Genomic DNA, 18,505 nt, shown 5'->3' on the forward strand with positions numbered 1-18,505 from the left:
GGAGGCAGCCTCGGGAAGTTGAAACACCCGGATTCAGGGGTCAGGAGGCCTGGGCTGCTGGCCCCAAATGGCCAGGGACCTACTTTCCACCTGGAGTCTTGTAAGAGCCACTTTCAGCTTGAGCTACATTTTCGTCCTCCATGAAATGGGGGAGGGGATGCTCCTCACCCACCTTGCAAGGTTATTTTGAGGCAAATGTCATGGCGGGACTGAGAATTCTTCTGCCCTGTGAGGAAATCCAGACATCTCTCCTTTACAGACAGGGAGATTGAGGTGAGGCCCTTCCAGGCAGAGAAGGTCACTGTTGCAGCCATGGGCAGTGCCCCACAGGACCTCGGGCGGTGCCTGTGGAGTCTGGAGAAGTTCCCAGGGGGCCTCCGAGGCAAAGCAGCCCAAAAGCCGCCTGTGAGGGTGGCGGGTGTCTGTCCTTCCTCCTAAGGCTGGAGTGTGCCTGCGGAGGGGTCTCCTGAACTCCCGCAAAGGCAGAAAGGAGGGAAGTAGGGGCTGGCCCAGCTCATGCCTCCTCCCTGAGGGGGTTTCCCGGGCTCAGCTCTAGGGGCCAGAGTTCAGGGTGTCTGGGCCTCTCTATGACTTTGTTCCAAGTCTTTAGGGTGGGGCTGGGGTCTGGCCCAGCTGTAAGGGCCCCCTCACCCCTGCCCCAGAGAGGAGCAGCCCCGCACGGGCCCTTTAAGAAGGTTGAGGGTGGGGGCAGGTGGGGGAGTCCAAGTCTGAAACCCGAGCGGGCGCGCGGGTCCGCGCCTGCCCCGCCCCCGGAGTTAAGTGCGCGGACACCCAGAGCCGGCCCGCGCCCAGGAGCAGAGCCGCGCTCGCTCCACTCAGCTCTCAGCTCCCAGCTCCCAGGACTCCGCTGGCTCCTCACAAGTCCTGCCGCCCAGCCCGCCGGGATGCAGTCCGGGCCGCGGCCCCCACCTCCAGCCCCCGCCCTGGCCTTGGCTTTGACCCTGACTATGTTGGCCAGACTTGCATCCGCGGGTGAGTGAGGGGCCTGAGACCCCGACCCAGCCTGGTGGAACTAGAGGGGTTCCTCCGGGAGGGAAAAGGGACAGGAGGAGCCAGAAGTGGCCCCCAGATCGGGAGTCAAGCAGGCTGCGCTTCTCCCACCACTGGCTGGGGTCGCCAGGGGTTCAATCCTGGGGTGGACACGGGACCCTGCTATCTCAGGTTATGGGGTTTCTAGCTAGCCAAGGCTGTCCAGTTAGGGGTGGGGGCAGGCGCCCCAGGCATGGATTGCCTAGGGCGTGGCTTTACCCGTTTGGATTGTCTGAGACACCAGTGGGGCCACCCCAATGCTGGCCGGGCTTTGTTTGCCAGGCAAGTTTGGGGTGAGTATATTGGGATCCAAAGGCACCCGGCGACAGTGAGAAGTGGGTCCTCCAGCTTCAGATGCCATGGGCCAGGAACGGGGAGTGCTACAAGGCGGGAAACAAGGAAGGAGCCACCCTGCCCTCCCCTGTGAGGAGCCCCCCCACACCCCTCCAGCTGCCCCCCAGCTCTGCCCCTTCTCCCCTCCCCTTGCTTCCTTGCAGATCCGTCTATCCCCCTCCTCCCCTCTTCCTTCTCTCCTCCTCTCCCTCCTCCTGTTGGTGACAGGCAGGACCCCCCACCCACTACCCACTCTCAGCCTCCTAGAGGCAGAGCTGGTGCCCCTCAGATACCCTGTGCCCCAGCGGGGGCTTGTCCTACAGATAGCCCTGGACCACCCCCTGCCACACCTCCTCATCCCAGCACTGATGCCTGACCCAGCAGAGAGTGAATGGAGTGTTCGCTTTCCGAGAAGTGCTGGGATATATCCCCTCTCTGTCCCGATGCCGGAAACCCCAACATGACAGCATTCTTCCTTCAGCGAAGGCAGCTCTAGTTATGCCGTAAGAACTGTGGCCTTAGGGCCCATCCATCATCACTACCCATGTGTGATTCAGTGCTTCAGCTACACCTTCGAGATCATTCCCAAGAGCAACATGGAGCCAAGGAAGGGCCTGAGCCTCCTTCACAAGGGCCCAGGCCACACCCTTCTCTCCTTCAGATGGAGAAGCCAGCTCTAAAAGAGGGCATTACATGGTTCCCAGAAGGGAAGTGAGTCAAGGGAGGACCCCCGCGGGGTGAATCAGGGCTGGATCCCCAGGCTCCCTGTTCCTGCAGGGACCAGATCCCCTAAGATCTCAGGGCCTGAGGGATGGGCTGGGCCGCCAGGGAGATGGGAAGGGAGCATCCAAGGTGACCAGGGCAGTCAGCTCATCCAGGCCCCAGTCTCCAGCCAAGGAGGGATTCCAGTACCCCCACCTCCTTGGGCTTCAACTGAGAGCCATTCTCAAATACCTTCTTAGCCCCGACAGCATGCAGGCATGGTGCTAGGCTCTCAGGGGCACAGGAAATTGAGAGGCTGAACTGAGACTCATTCAGGAGGCAGAAAGGCAAATTAAATCTCAAACAGCAAAGATCTGGATGAAAAGTACAGAGGGGAGAAAAGCAGGGGCAAGCTGGGGCAGGACACAGGATGGTCCTCAAACCAAGCCTTGGTGGATGGGAAGGGAGTCAGTCCTGCAGGCAGGGGCGCTGACTCAGAGGCACCGAGGTGGGCGTGAGCAGAGGGGTGTTGAGATAGGAAGGCCAGCAGCCTGGCTGGGAGGCATATTTCGAGCACAGGCCAGGGAGAACCACTGGGCTGGGGCACGGAAGCCTTAAATGGCAAAATGAAGCCCACGGCCTTATGCCCTGTTGGCAAAGGAGATGCCACAAGGGTTTTAGGGCAAGAGAGCAGCATGGTGCTGTGAAGTTTTATAAAGTTACACCATCCCCTGCCTTTAGGAGGACTCGGAAATGAGGAGGGGGTGGGAGAGCTCCTGTCTAGCAACCCATCTCTGTCACCACTCCTGGTCCAGCTCCCTGCCCTGATTTCTGCAGTAGGGGCAGCCCCTGCCTGAGGAAGGCGTCCCTCCCACCCCTCCTGGATGCCCCTGGCTGCAAAGGCCCTCTTCCTCCCGTATCCGAGTGAGGCATGCTGGGAGGCTCTCCCTCCACTTATCAACATTTGAGGCATCCGGGTCGGGGGCCTGGCAGTCAGCACCCTAGAGGCCATCTGGGCCAATCTTCCACTTGTATAGAGAGGGAAACTGAGGCCCCAGAGAGGAAGAAAAGTACTCTGAGTTCCACCAAGAACCCCAGCAGCCCAGGAAGAGCCCCCAGCCCTGCTTCGAGGGTGCTCCCAGCCTGCGTGGGGGCCTAGGCTTGGGCCACTGTGACAGTGTGGATGACAGATGTGGTGTCCAGCTCCTTCTGAGCTGTGTGGGAGGCCCCAGCAGAGAGCCAAGCATCGGGGGAGATTGGATTTGAGCTGATACTAGAAGGACAGGCAGAGAAGGAAGGAGGTGACATTCTAGTCGGGGGGTCACAGTGAGCACAGGGCAGGCAGGGGTGGTGGCTCCCACACCTCTTCCCTGGCATCGCTGACTTTGAAAGGCAGAATATGAGGGGTTGAAGTGAGACCCAGGTAGGGGAGTACCTGGCAGGGAGGGCTTGTGTGTTACCTGGGTGGGGACTCAGAACTGATGGGGGTATCTTAGCGAGCAGGGCCGCAGGGACACCAGGTACAAGAAATTGAAGCAGGGTAGATCCTGCTGACTCTGAGGATGGTTTGAGGGGACCGATGGTGCTTGGGACAGGCACTGAGCCTTGTGTGCACCTTGTGTGCCACCCCAGGCCTCCGGAGCAGGGCAGGGCCCAGGGGCCAGCGCCCTTGGCCCAGCCCACCCGGACTCAAGAAAAACTGTTCTAGAGCCAAGTGTAACGGAGCCTCCCTCCCTATGCCTGCCTGCCCAGGCAGGACAAGAAGGGCCTTTTAGTGCTGCCCGCCTGGGGTGGGCCACACCAGGTGGGCCAGGCGGCTGTCGATGATGGCAGGAGGGGAGTGGGGTGCGTGTGGAGCTTGCGGAGGAAGTGTATAGGCTGTGTCTGGGAACTGGGCGTACTGCCCAGGAGGGGCGGGCAGGGGAGGGGGAGTTGGAAATAGCCCTGACGTCCATACTTACTGGCGCACACAGATGTGGGCACACACACTTGCACACGGCCACTCTCACAGACTTGGAAGAGGTGGCCGGGACCAGGAGCCCCGGACAGTGGCTACTGCCTCTGTCTCCAAGTTCCCTATCTTAAAGACCTGGGCCAGTGGTGCTTGTGGGGAAGGAAGTGAGCACAGGATGGGGACGGGGTGCCACCTGAGGTGTGTCTTCTATTCAAGGCCAGGGGCAAATGAACAAGGGGCCTGTGGGCCTGGGACTGAGGCCTGGTCCCTCCCTGGTCCCTCTGCTCCTTCACTGCCTTTCCTCCTGACTCCTGCCCCATCCAGCTCTCCCCTTGCCTCCAACATGCCCTCTGCCCCAGCATATGTCAGTTCAATAGAGCCTTCCAGAGTTAAGACTCTTCCTCCAGCTGCAGGCTTAGGGCAGGCTTCAAATTTACTGTATTACCATTCTTACTGAGTTTGTATGAGGAATTTTTGAATGAACTGAATTTGTATGAACAATTTTGTACTTGGCTCCTCCGTGGGGCAAGGATTCCTAGCTCTCTCCGCTTCTCAGGAGTGTCCGTAACTCCAGACAGAGCTGTCTTATTGATGCGCTCATACCTCCAGGGACACCCCATAGTGTGCACTAACCATGTTGTTAGTCCTGCAGCCCCACAGCAGCCCTGCAGGTCAGGAAACAGTCACTGCAGCCTCAACCTCCCAGGCTCAAGCCATCTCCCCACCTCAGCCTCCTGAGTAGCTGGGACTTCAAGCATGTGCCACCACACCAGGGTAATTATTTTTTGTAGAGACGAGGTCTCACTATGTTGCCCAGGCTGATCTCGAACTCCTGGGCTCAAGCAAGCCTCCCACCTGGGCCTCCCAAACTGCTGGGATTACAGGTGTGAGCCACCATACCTGTCCAACATTCCCATTTTACAGATAAGGAAACTGAGGCTCAGAGAAAAGCAGGGACTGCCTCAGGTCTCTCTTTGGGCGCACAGGCCATGGTGTTCTCACTCACTCCAACAGCAGTGAGCTTCCCTACATCAGGCCAGGTGGACAGCCACCCACCAGTTGGCTCAGGCCCCAGCAGGGGAAAGAGGGAGGTCTGCAGGGACAGGCAGCTCCCTGAGGACTCCAGATGTTTTTTCCTGTCTCCCCATCCCCCACCAGCCAGCGTTCTCTCCCTCTCCAAACCCTCCCCACTTTCTCACAGCCTAAGCAAATCCCCTTCAAAAAACCCTCTCCCCACAAAGCTAGGGTTGCCAATGAAGCCATATTTGTCTCTGATGTAGGGTGATAGCTGTAGGGCTGCCGTCAAGGTGGCCTGGTGGCAGGGGTGGGCCCCGTCAGGGACAGTGTCTGTCCTGTTGAGCATTCCTGCCTCTTGCTCAGCTCCTTCCCATGCCCAGGCCGGCTCCCAGCCTGTGGAGGAGCCCGCCGGCTCTGCCAGCCCTGGCATGCGTTAGCCAGGCCTCCAGCCATCGCTCCTGCTTCAACACTTCAGTGTGTGGCTCTCCTGCGGCCTAAGGTTGAGGTGTGTCGGTGACGCTGCCTCCCTTCCCGGAACTTACTGCAGAAACCCCTGACCCCAGTCCAGCCCCCATGGATCCTGGGGAAACCTGGGCTCAGAGAGAGGAGCCTGCTTGTTCAGAGTCACACAGTGACTCCTCAGCAGATTAGGGGGAGGGCTCCTTAGTCTTTGTCTCTGGTTTGGGGGGTAGCTTCACCCTCAGGACCAGCAGCACCCCGGGAGCACACATCCCACCTGCTTTGCTCAGGGGTCTCCCCCATTGTAGGGCTCACAGCCTGGCCCCCAGAGGGGTGTAGAGATCACTGAGCCAACCAGGGATTTTCCAGCTGCCCTCCAACGCACCCCAGGGCTTTCCAGCTGAGCCGGCCTGGAGGCAGCTGAGCTTGGAAATATGGGATGCCTGCCCCACCCCGATTCACGCAGAGCCGCTCCACAAACCTGTTTATAGATTGGGTTCCATGAAGACTGGTACTAAGGGCCCTTGGAGGATGTCCTTCCCCAAGTCTGAGAGCCTGGAGGCCGGGAGCAGAAGGCGGTCCCAGCTTCCTCACAGCAGGCCTGGGGCTGTGTGGCCTCTCCTGCCCCAGCTTCCCACTCCTGCCCGCTGCCTGCTGGCCCTCACACCACACTGGCTGAGTGTCCCTTATCTGAAACGTTGGGGACCTGAAGTGTTTCAGATTTCAGAATTTTTTGGCTTTTGGAATACTTGTTATATATAGTGAGATATTTTGAAGATGGGACCCAAGTCTAAACATGAAATAGATTTATGTTTCATATACACCTTATACACATAGGCTGAAGGTAACGTTATAGTTTTTTTTAAGGAATTTTGTGCCTGAGAGAAATTTATGTTAAGTTCTTATGTGTGGAGGCCAGGCGCGGTGGCTCACGCCTGTAATCCCAGCACTTTGGGAGGCTGAGGCAGGCAGGTCACCTGAGCTCAGAAGTTCAAGACCAGCCTGGCCAACATGGTGAAACCATGTCTCTACTAAAAATACAAAAATTAGCTGGTCATGCTGGCGACGCCTGTAATCCCAGCTACTCAGGAGACTGAGGCATGAGAATCGCTTGAACCTGGGAGGCAGATGTTGCAGTGAGCTAAGATCGCGTCACTGCACTCCAGCCTGGGTGACAGAGTGAGTGAGGGTTCATCTAAAAAAGAAAAAAAAAAAGTTCTTATGTGTGAGATTTTCCACTGGTGGCAACCTATTGGCACTCAAAAAATTTTGGATTTAGGAGCATTTGGGATTTTGAATTTTCAGATTAGGGATGCTAAACTGTGCTGTGTTATGTCCTTCTGTCCCCAAATATATCATCCTCCCTGGTCAAGGTGATACTGTGTCCCACGGACTGGCTGATCAGATAGAACTAGGCCATCAGATAATAATCCATAACCGCTGGCACCCTTCTGTTGCCAAGCTGCTCCATGCAACCGGCCTTCCCTTTTCCCCCATCCTCCAAGGCTCAGTTCCAGTATCGCCACCCCCAGGAGCCTGTTCTAACCACAGATTGCTCTGAGACCCATGACCTGGACGGCCCCTCTCCTGCGGCCCTGCCCTCCATCTCTATAGGGTTACAGGCCTTTCTTCCCCTACCCTCACCTGGCCTCTGTCCCTGGTCCATGACCTTCTTCAGCCTGACACCCAGTAAGTACACATGCGTGTATGTGCATACACACACACATATACACATTCACACACACATGTACACTCACATATACTCACACACACACATACACACACGCAGTGTTGCTCAGCAGGCAAGGAGAGTGTCCTGCCCCTGAGCCAGCAGCCTCAGGGAAAATCCCCAAAATCAGGACACAGTGCCTCATTCCCCCGCCAGGGCAGGCCCTCTGGCCTAGGCCAGTCCACTCTCTGGGGAGACAGAGGGGGCTGGGGAGAGGAGACCAACTTCCGTTCCCACCTAAGAGCAGCCCCTTCCCCCACCCACATTTCAGGAAGGGGCAGCTATAAATACCAGTGGGACCAGGACACTGATTCCCACGACACCCGCTTCTCCCTGCCCCTTCCCTGTGCACAGTTGCTGGGGCCAGATCAGCTCTCCTGCAGCTAGAGTCCAACCAGGCAGGTCTGAGGCCAAGCCACACACACACACACACACACACACACACACACACACACGCAGAGACACATACGCACACAGACACACACACACACAGACACAGATACACAGACATACAGACACAGACACACACGCACACACACACAGACACACACATACACACACAGACACAGATACACACACACACACTCTTACTTCCCACCCTGATCAAGGAAGGAGCAAATCACCCTTTTTGGGAGTCTGCGAGCAGCTGAGAGGGAGCCCCTCCCCTGCCCCTCAGCCCTGACCCAGGCCCCACCTCTCCCTCCTCGGAGTCCTGAGCTGTGGGAACCCACACACGGAAGCAGGAGGCCAGGCACACGGTGGTGAAACAGGGCATTAGAGAGCTCAGGTTGAATTCCGGCCCTAACACTCCATGTGTGACCTTGGGCAAGTGACTGTCTTTCTGAACCTCAGTTTTCTCCTCTCTAAAATGGGGATAAATAATTTCGACCTCTTACGTGTTGTGAGGATTAAGCAAGACATTTTGCCTGGAATCAATGCTCGGTGGACGTCTGCTTCTGAGGCTGCGGTCACTCTGCTATTAGCATCTTCTTCCCAGGGTGGAGTGGCCCGGCGACATGGGGACTTCTGCTTAGGAGTCTTTAAGGAAGATTCCGAGGCAAAGGCTTAGAGGAGGTGGCCCCGTGAGTCTGTGTGGGACCAAGTGACGTGGAAAAGGAGAGGTGGGCTCTGGAGGGGGTATCAGCCAGCAGCTGCCTGCCAGCCCAGGACCTTTCAGAAGGTGGGAGGGGGTGGGGGTCTGCATCTGTCTGGCGAACAGGGCTGAGGCCCACACCCCTCTCCCAGTGCTAGAAGAAGTGGGGACAGCCCCTTCTTGGCCCTCCCCAGGGCCTGTTTCTCCCAAGCCTTGCAGCCCCTAGGATGGAGCTCACTGGGCAGGGGCACAGCAGGAAACCCCTGTCCCCAGAGCAGGTGGGTGGGGAGAAGAGAATGAGCAGGCACCAGGACCTTTTATGGGACGGGGGACCCTAGAAGCCTGTCTTTTCCCTGCTCTCTACCAACCCCTCGCAAGTCCCTCTCTGAAGGTGGGGGCTGGAGGCCAGGGCCCAGGGACGCGAGACAGCTCACCTGCCAGAGTCACCAGGGGGCTGTTACCACCACTCATGATATAAGCAGTGGCGGCTGCATCACGAGGAGCAGAAATCCAGACTGAGGGAGGGGACAGCCCTCTCTGCTCTGGGCTGCTAGGACCCCTCAGGGGTATGGGTGTATGTGTGAGCTCAGAGTAGGGGGAGGTGTGGGGAGGTGACTGAGGTGACTGCAGAGTGGGGTGCGTAGCTTGAGGCAGGGACACTGGAGGGACTCTGGACAAGGGCCGGCCCGTGCCTGGGCCCTCAGGCCAAGATCCCATTGTGCAGGCCCCCACTGCCTTCACCCACGTAGAGGTGACTCTTCTTCACAGACCCCTGGACAGGGCCCGGCTAGGTCCCTCACCCACATGTCCTAACGGAATCCAGGTGGCTGCCCCTGGCCGAGGTTCCATCTCTGGGCATCTGGGGCCCATGTGCTTCTGGCCACCCATCTGGAGCCTGGCTGAGCCCCTCCAGGGACGGGTACTCAGACGGGGGCTGTCCCTCCAACGGTGGACAGCTCTGGGGCCAGGGAGATATTGCAGAAACCTGAGCCAGCTGGCTGATGGTACCATAGCCCTTGGGCTACCTGGCCCTGCTGTGTGGCCTTGGGGAGACCCCTGGCCCTATCTGGGCCTCTGGGTGGAATCTTCAGTCTCCTAGGTCAGCTCTAAATTCTGAGCTTGAGCCTCTTGGGAACAGGACAGGGAGCTCTGCCTCTATCTAGAGAGAGCCAGCTGCTTGTCAGGCTAGGCCTGGAATGGGGCTGAGAAGCAGCCCAGTCTGCCAGGGCTCCCTGGCATTGGAAAGCCACTTTCCTAAGTTGGCATGGAGCCCTAGGGCTCCCCCTGGGATGAGAGCAGCGGCTCCTCTCCACCCCCGGTTCCCATCTTCCACCCCCTGGCCCCAGCCCCGCCCTGCCAAAAATAAACCCAGACCACCCCATCTTGTACCAGCCAGACCCACCCAGCCCCTCCAGAGCCAATTGAGTCACCACTCAGAGCTGCTCCTTTTTTAACTGTCTGAGTCACTGCTTGTGGCTCCATGACACATGCCCCAGGCTACAGTTACCCCACAGCCCCCTACAAGCGCAGCCAAGGGAGGGGTCTGCGTAGAGGCTGGCAGCAGGTGTGAGTCCAGGCCATAGCCTTAGCTTGTGAGCCCTCCAGGCCTAGGGAACTCACTCCATAGCAAGCCAGAGACCAGACCTGTCCCTCAAGGTCCTGGCCATGCCCAAGACAGCCCTTGGGGATCTTGGTGACAAGGTCAATCTGGGCTCTGCCCCATCACATTGCGTTGCCTCCAACAGGCCTGGGCCTTCACCACGGAGACTGCCAGGAACGGAGGGTCTCCAACCCCTAGACCCTGGAGGCTGGGGGTGGGCGAGGCTTGGCCTTCTGGGGTGAAGGCCACAGAGATGCCTGCTTCCTCCCTCCTCACCGGCTCCACCTGGACTCTGACCACGCTGCCTGGAGCACCATGAAGACTCTATGGGACGGAAGCCACACTTCAGTCTCCCCTCACGGCTTCTGTCTGCCCCTGCTGAGGGTCAACCGGGCTGCAGAGCACCCCCCATCTCTCTGTCCATCCCCCCATCCCGCTCTCTCCATCTCTCTGTCCCTTCCCACCCCTGGCTGTGGTTCCTCCCTCTCTTTCTGTCTGTCTTTCCTACCCTGTCTCTCTGTCTGTCTGCCCATCTCTCCAGTCCTGCTCTGTTCTCCTTCTCTTCTCCTTTACCCGGTTCCATGGCAGTCAGAAGTGCTCCCTGCCGCCAGCACCCCACCCGTCCCCAGGGCCCCCTCTGCCTTCTCAGTAGATAGACCCTCACCTCCTCCCATTCCCACAAGGGACTCTGGGCCCCAGGGACCAATGCTGAGAAATGTTCCACCCCCCTCACCAGGTCCTCCCCTGCCCCAAAGTGCAGGCTACATCCTGTCCCAGGGAGTGTCAGGATCCCACAGGCACTTCCTTAGGGGTTGAGAAAGGTGGGCGGGGGGCCTGGGAATGGCCCCACCTCCCAGCCCATGCCAGAGCAGGGGCCTGTAAGCCTCAAACCCCATCCGTCTCCTGTCTGTGGCTGTGGCCTCTGGCTATAAATAGGGGCTCGGATTCTATTTTCTTTAAAAACAAGCACCAGACTCTGTCACCACAGGCCCAGAAAAGCAGTCTCTGGCTCTGGCAGTCCCTCGAGCCCTCCCAGGCCATTGTGTCCAGCCCCCTGCCTCTGAGCCCTGGGGTCCTGGAGGGCAGAGGAGGCCTGGAAAGGAGACTGGAGGTAAGACAAGGTGGGGAGGGCTGGGGTGAGCTCCCAGAGGCAGCCCCTCCCTCCTTTCCTCCCACCTCCTATCCCCAAGCAAGGTCAGTCTTGTCCCCAAGGCTCACAGTGTAAATGGAGAGAGGTGACAACAGCACAGCCCCCTGGGCCGCAGCGAGTGTCTTTGCACCCCAAGGACACAGAAAGCGCTTTGGGCTTTTTTCCTGAAAGAGCATGAGGACACTTCACAGGCGGACAGGAGAGAAGAGCTGGCCGGGCAGAAGGCCCAGCCTGAGCGAAGGCAGCAGGCGGGTCCTGCTAGGTGTACGCGGAGTCAGTGCAGGGTGTAGTGAGGTGGAGGCGTGGAGTGTCCTTGGAAGAGAGCAGGAGACCCTGCAGGCAGGGCCGAGGGCACCCTGGCCTTCAGTACCACCCGGGGTGGGGGCCTGACCCTGGGGCAGTGGGAGCCACCAAAGGCAAGGGAGGCTGAGGGAGCGGCTTTCAGTTTGGGTTAACTGGGGCTGCTATTAGCAAAGGGAGTCAGATTTATTAAGCCAGATCAAGGACAGTGGCCAGCCGCCTTGTGGATGGACCGGGGAGCAAGAGAGGGAGATGAATTTGTCGGGGGGCTGGATGGATGGAACCTGAGTATTAATCAGCAGTGGCCGTGGGGAGGGAGGAAGAGGAGAGTCCAGCGCGACCCTCAGATGTCTACTCAGCAACAGGTGGACAGTCGGGCCTTCACGGGGCTGGCGAGCCGGCTGTAGGGGAGAGGACACTGAGTCCTCCTTGCTTCGGGTGGGGTTGGGCTTGGGGGTTCCTGTGGGTGTTCCTGGCTTGGACATCTGAGGGACACTGGCAGTGGGCCCAGAGCCCTGGAGAGTTGGTGCCAGTGAGAGAGACGTGGTGCATCAGCAAAGAGGCTGGGCCTGAGGCCGGGAGAGAAAAGGAGGACCAGAGGGAGTGTGGTGGCGGTGGGCACAGCTCCAGGGGGCCCACAGGCTGCAGGCTTCCAGGCAGTTGGCAGGTGGGGGTGCTAGGCAGGAACCTATTCCAGGAGAAGCCAGGCCTGCCCAGGAAGAGAGGTCTCAGTCTCAGGATCTCTGATGGGCCTGGGTAGCCCAGAGTTTCACTAGCAAGGATGCTGAGGTTTCCTGGTGCACCCCCCAGCAACACCCTCCCGCTGGAGCACCGCCAGTGCCAGGGCTTGCTGTGGTTGGACAGCTCTGCCTGATAGAAAACCCCTCACATGGGGCAAATGCCATCTCATTGATCCTTTCGTTCCCTTAGATGCTGGCATCACCTCCCTCATCACAGGTCCACGGGCCTCCTGGCTGCACAGACGCCCTGGGCAGGGGATGTGGACCCTGGTCTTGTCCTCAAGAGCTTCCAGTCTGGCCAGACCTGTGGCCATTTAGGCCAGAGATGGCTCTACTGTACCCATGGTAGTGGCCACACCTCTTGCCAGTCTGCTGGGCTGGTCAGAGGCCAGATGTGTGTCGGTCCCTCTATCCAGGTCCCTTTTTACAGATGGAGACACTGAGGCCAGGGAAAGCATGGAAGCACATGGCTCTGAGCCCTGTGTGTGTGCTGGGGGTGTGAGCCCTGACCCAGGCATCTGCCCTGGACGTGGACTTCTGTCTGTGGGGTGAGCCCACCCTCTGCCCTGTATTCAGACGGGGGAACTGAGGAGGAGGCACACAAGCTACTGTGCACAAGTTGTGCCACCAGATTTCAGGTCCAGGCAGCCGTCCAGACCCACAGTCACCGTTTCCTCTGTTCTTCCCCCATCCCAACTCACACACTCACTATCTCCAGACCCAGCCTGCCAAGCTGGGGAAGCCCCGAGACGCCGCCCCGACAGCCCTGTCTTCGGCAGTTTCTGTTGCCAGAGCCAAGGGGAACTCAGAGATGAGCCATGGGCTGCCTGGTCCTGGACACCACCCAGGAGAGAGCCTGGCCCTCAGCCTCCTGGGGGCAGCTCCCATCCAGACTCCCTGTCTCTCCACCCTCCTCCCAGACCTCCAAGCCCCCAGTGGGCAGGGCTGGCACTTATCACTGGCTTCTGGACCTAGTCATCCCCCGCCAGCCCCTGCAGAAGGGCCCTCCCTATTCGGCCAGCCCTAGAGCCAGAGAGGCGGGGCTGCCAAACCGCCCAAGGAGAGCAGATGCTTCCCTCCCCTCCTCGCTGCCCCCCGCCCCTCGCTGCCCCCTCCACCCGGCCCTGACAGAAGAGCCCCAGGGGACAAGAAGGGAAAGAGTGTGTCTTCCCCAGGCTGGGGTCCAGCTCTCACACCCTCCTCCCACTGGGGCCATTGGCAGATGCTCCACTTCCGATTCACAGGCAGCAAGCAAACCCACCACACCTCTCTGGGTGCACACACGGTGCATGTGCCCTGCTGACACCCACAGCCCCCAGCTCTGAAGCCACACCCGCAGGAGCTTAAGTCCCAGCCCTGCCACTGCTCCACGGGCTAGCATGGAGGACTGCCCTCTCTGAGCCTCAGTTTCCTCACCTGTAACATGGGAGATGCCTCCCAGGAGCCCTGCTAGGGCTGGGGGGCTGCGCAGGCCCAGTGCCAAGTAAGGGTCCTTCACTCTTCCCTGCCAGAAACCCTACCCCAGCCTGGGTCCACTGAGGTAAGGGTCCCAGGTCCGCTAGGGCCAGGAAAGTGGGGAAAGGAGGGTACGGAAGGGGCCTGGAAACCCACCCATCTCCCTGTACAAGAGGGAAAATTATAAAGCAGGGAAAAGCCTCTTGGAATGGCTCCCCACCGCAGCCACCCCACCCTCCTCGCCTGAGGCCTGGGGAGCAGCAAGGCTTCCACAAAGACACCATTGAGGCCCCGCTTCCTCCTCCTCCGGCCCAGCCCTCCAGCCTGGGTGGACTCTGGGCTGCTTCTTCCCTCAAAACCTCTCATTTCCCCTCCTGCTTCCTCTGTGCTCCACAAGGCCCCAGGGTTGGGACATGTGGCTGGGAGCCCAGGGCGCAGCCCCTATCAGCCTCTGTGGACCAAGCTCAGCTTCTTGGCTCAAGTGTTCTTGGTGCTGCCCTGACCCCAACAGAGGTCTGTGCAGCATTTAGACGTGGAGGCAGCCACGTGAGCAGGTGCCTAGCACTCTAGCACCCGACTGTGATAAAGCAGTGTCTCCTGAGAGGATGGCTGCTGTTGTAAGCTCCATGGGATTTGGAACTAACCTACTGTCGTCCGCATTTCGGTAGCTCACGGGACAGGAGAGGAGCAGGCAGTCCTTGGGCCGCGGGGATGGCTCTGGGTGGTGGAATCCCAGTCTGGAAGCAGATAGGAAGAGTGGCTAAAGAGCAGTGAGCCCTGTGGGATCTGCAGGTGTGTGAGCGTCTCCCAGGCAGCCCACCCTGGCCAGTGATGAGCCATCCAGCCTGGGCCCTGGTGACCCCAGTGTCATCACTGGGCAGGTTGCTCCCCTTAGTCTGACCTTAAGTCTCCCCTGTAACCTACCCCCTTGTTACCCTCAGACTAACAGAGTTTTGGGAAGGTGATAGCTCAGTGTGGGTGGCTGAGCCTTGGAGGTTCTGCTGGGAGGAGGTTTGAGAGGGGCCCGCCCCTGAGTAGGCACATCAGACAGCTTCTCCCTTGCCTGAGGAGCCCAGGGAGACCAATGTGCTGGGGAGGGGAGTCCCCAGTTATGGCTGAGTATCCAGGGCCCACGGCGGGACCATACCAGGGACCCAGCGCACGCCCTCCTCCCCTGCCTTGCTGCCACACACGTGTGTACATGTGACACTGACCCAGACTCCCGCACACACTCGCCCATGCCCTGCCTGCTGGGTTGGAAGTAGATTGCTGGCGGAAGAAAAATCGGTGAGTCCCTTGGAAGTGCAAGGGGAGGGGAACTGACCTGAGGTCTAGAGGGCCAGGGGACCTCAGGGAGGGTCCACTGCTGGGGAAGCACACCTGGCCTGTCCATGCTCTCACACAGCCGGCATTCAGCCCCCAGGTGTGCCACGACCCCACCCCTGCCCCGCCACATACACACCCATGAGGGGAGACAGCCAGCCCTTCATCCCGGCCTTGGCCCTCCCGGATCACCCCATCCCACAGCCCCCTCAGACTCCCTCACCCCTGCCTGCCTAGACCTGGAGCCAGGATCTCCCCCCGTGGTGCCAAACTCTGAGGGGCGATGGTGGAGAAGTCCGGCTTCATCTTGGAGCAGGGCCCTCCCTCCCCAACAGGCTGGCTGGGCGTCCCCTCCTCACTCCTGTGCACAGCAGCAGGCTTGCTGCCAACATCCCGCCTTCTCTGTCTCCCTCGAGTTTTCCTCCTCCATCCCCTTCCTCGGGCCTTGGTCTGTATGTGAATCCAGTCTTTATGGAGGAGGGCATCTTGATTTCTCCTTCTCAGTTTTAATAACTTTCTCCATGTTAGCTGTCTTCTTCCATTCCCATCACTGTATTGCTGTATTTGTGATTGAGTGAATGAATGAATGGGTCTCCATTACGCATTCCACCTCTCACCTCCTGCTCTGTCTCTGTGGCACTGGGTGTCCCTCCCCCACATACAGATGTCCAGGTCTCCTGCCCTCACCCTCAACTACGGGCCCAGGCACTCCCCACCAGCCAGCAGCTCCAGGCTCCCAGACTTTCTCCCTTATAAAGTCAGGCGGCAGCAGACACCCAGGAATGCTGCTGCTCCCATGACGCAGCCTGGCTGTGGGGCTGCCCCCAGGCAACCAGGAACATGGCAGGAGTGGGGCACACAGGGATCCGTTGCCAGAGAGTGGGGTACAGTGGGGGTGCCTGGGTGGGTAGGGCTCACACAGGTGGTGCTGGGACCTGCTGGATCTCTTTCTGCTTCTCTTTGTTAAATCGCTTCTCCTCTGGAGCCTCAGTTTGTCTGTCTGGAAGGTGGAAGCTGAGTGCCCTGCAGCAGGCTTGAGCTACAGAGAACGCTGATGCCGTGGGACTCAGCACCCATGGAGGGTGGGGCCCCGCGCTGGGGAGCAAGAAAGCCCCAGGCCAGGCCCTCCAGACTGTCCTAGGGCAAAGGGTGATGTGCCCAGGGACAGCCAGGATGGGGCAGAGGGAAGAGGGAGCCAAAGAGCTAGGGGGAGACCAGGGGGAGCAGAGGCAGAGCCTGGCAGCAGGGATGGCCGGAGGCGAAGGAGAGATGGCGCAGATACAGGGACAGAGGCAGCCTTCTGAGGACTCAGAAGGAACAGAGCCCACAGCAGCCCTCAGCCTGGAAGAGGCATCTGTGCCTGAGACCCAGCCCTGGCCTGGCTGGGGAAGGTGGGGCCCTGGCTGGGGGAGGGGGGCCTGATGGGCAGAGATGCTCCCCTCACGGCGACCCCTTGTCCCCGGAGCCTGGTGTCAGACAGAGGGCTGGGCGTCAGGGTGGAAGCCTCAGGGGCCCATCCACACTCCTCCTAGCAGTGCCTCCAGGGAGCCCGGAGATGCCAGCGCAGCCCTTGCCCTGACAGAGGGGGCTTGCTGGGCACCTTGACCGAGGTTTCCTCTAGCCCCTGAGAAGGGACTTGGCAGGGAAGGACACAGGCTTTTTCTGTGCCCCCAGGCCTAGGTCTCAGGAAGAAGGATGGAGCCACCCCACCCTCAGGCCCAGACAGCAGTGCCCTGTTTATGGGGAGGAAGGGTGGGAAGCCTGAAGACGTACCCACCTTTAGCAAACCTCTCTATGGGCGCTGAGCGGGAGGGGCAGGAACCCTCCAAGAACACACAGCCCCTTTCATGGAGCCAGGCCCAGCCAAGTAATGGCAGGCGGGCACTGAAGGGCAGGACAGGCCCGGGCACAATCTTTGCTCTGTCCTGGCAGCTCCCGGCCCACACGCGCGCACACACACACAAACACACAGCCTTACACAAACCCAAAGCACACCCCCAGCAGCCACCCACATGCTTGCGCACACACAAATACACATCTATTAATATACAGCCCTGGACGCTCACCGACGCGCCTTCCAGAGAGAGAAGCCCATATACGCAGCACTCTTCCTGCCCCTCCCACAGGCCCCCAGACCTGTGGGGCATCCTGCTCCTCTCATGCCCAAGGCTTGGCACCTCCAGGCACCCCATGCCATTAACCTTCTCCACATCCATATGGACAGCAAACTCCTGGATCAGGGAGGGACCCCCAGGACTAATCCTCACAGTCAGGAAGGGGAAGGGGTGGGAGGGACTGTGCCCATTTTACAGAATGGTGACACTGAGGCCTGAAGTGGGCCTCTTCTCCTGGCTCAGAGGGCAGCCCACGGGGCTGCTACAGGTCTGGTCTGCTGTTTTGATGAATCATGGGTTCTCTTGACCCAGGAGAATCAACGGCAGGTCTGATCCAGCCTGTGCCAATGTCTCCCCACAACCTCCTCCATTCCCCCGCCCCAGTCAGGCAGCCGAGCCTAACTTGACCCATTCTACTTTTCCCTCTACTTCTCTTCCTTCAAGTTAGCCAGAGGCTTTAGGGGGTGATGGAGCAGAAACCCTCCTAGCCCCACCCAAAGGGGACCTGTGTACTTCCTGCCAGTCTCACTTGGCCTTGCTGCTGTCCTCTGAGACTGCCTATTCCTCCCTCTCTGTGACTGTACACCACCATCACCTCCTCCAGGAAGTCCTCTGGATTGACTCCTAGCTTATTACATCTTAATTCTGCACACCCTCTCCATTTGAAGCCCCTCTTCAACTGCCCCCCACACCACCTCCAAGACAGGGATTCTGAGTTCTTGCAACTGAAGCCCCTCAGAGAGTGTAAGAGGGGCAGAAAAAAGGAGACCAGGAGGTGGAGGGAGTGGTGCTGTCAGAGTTTCCAAAGCCCTGGCCAGCAAGGCCTCAGAGGCCTCTGTTGGGATGGGGGGCTGCCTGGCTATGCGCTCCAGCAGCACAAGACAGCCTGTGTGAGCCCCTCCCGCTCAGCCCCACAGGAAGCAGCAGGGCCCAGCCCCTCAATGGACCCATTCAGACCCCAGCGCTCTGGAAAGTACCTCTACTTCCTGCCACCCTCCCACTCTGGCCAAACAGGCTCTACTCTCTTCTGCTGGGAGGGGGCTGCAGGCAGGTGGTTCAGTGGTTAGGGCCAACCATCTAGTTCAGTTCCTGCCTGGCCCAGAGCCTTGATGTTGGCCATGCCTTGGCGGGTCTACATATACCTTTAGTGCAAGGGTGGGTAGGGGCAGGGACATGTGCCCCCTTTCCTGTGGGTGCTGGATAGGTAAATGTTTAGCAATGGGCTTTCTTGGGGAGGGGGAACCCTGATTTGCAGTATTTGCCCCTTTTCCTGGTATAAATATTCTCACTGTGGGCAGTATCACCTGGCTCTCAAAATTCCTGAAAATTCTACAGTAGACTCCTGGCAGCTGCTGTGAGCCGCTCCAGCGGGTGACGGTGGTGGCTCCATCCTGCAGGGCCATGTGCCCCCACCCCTTGTGCTATGGCCTCCCTCACTTTAGTGTGTTGTGTTTTGCTCTTAGGAATCAATGTCTTTGCAGATAAG

At 59.3% G+C, this 18,505-nt stretch overlaps 1 protein-coding gene across 1 annotated transcript in view; it reads left to right on the plus strand.

Annotated features, from left to right (window-relative positions):
* The first annotated feature begins 802 nt into the window (after positions 1 to 802).
* CSPG4 (chondroitin sulfate proteoglycan 4) overlaps positions 803 to 18,505 on the plus strand; it is a 38,414-nt gene continuing 20,711 nt past the window's right edge. The window contains exon 1 of the mRNA XM_055277694.2: positions 803 to 993. Within this exon, the coding sequence (XP_055133669.2) occupies positions 906 to 993 (88 nt within the window). The 5' untranslated portion in view covers positions 803 to 905. The remainder of the gene's footprint in view (positions 994 to 18,505) is intronic.

This window comes from Symphalangus syndactylus, chromosome 5, assembly GCF_028878055.3.
Source record: "Symphalangus syndactylus isolate Jambi chromosome 5, NHGRI_mSymSyn1-v2.1_pri, whole genome shotgun sequence".
NCBI lineage: Eukaryota > Metazoa > Chordata > Mammalia > Primates > Hylobatidae > Symphalangus > Symphalangus syndactylus.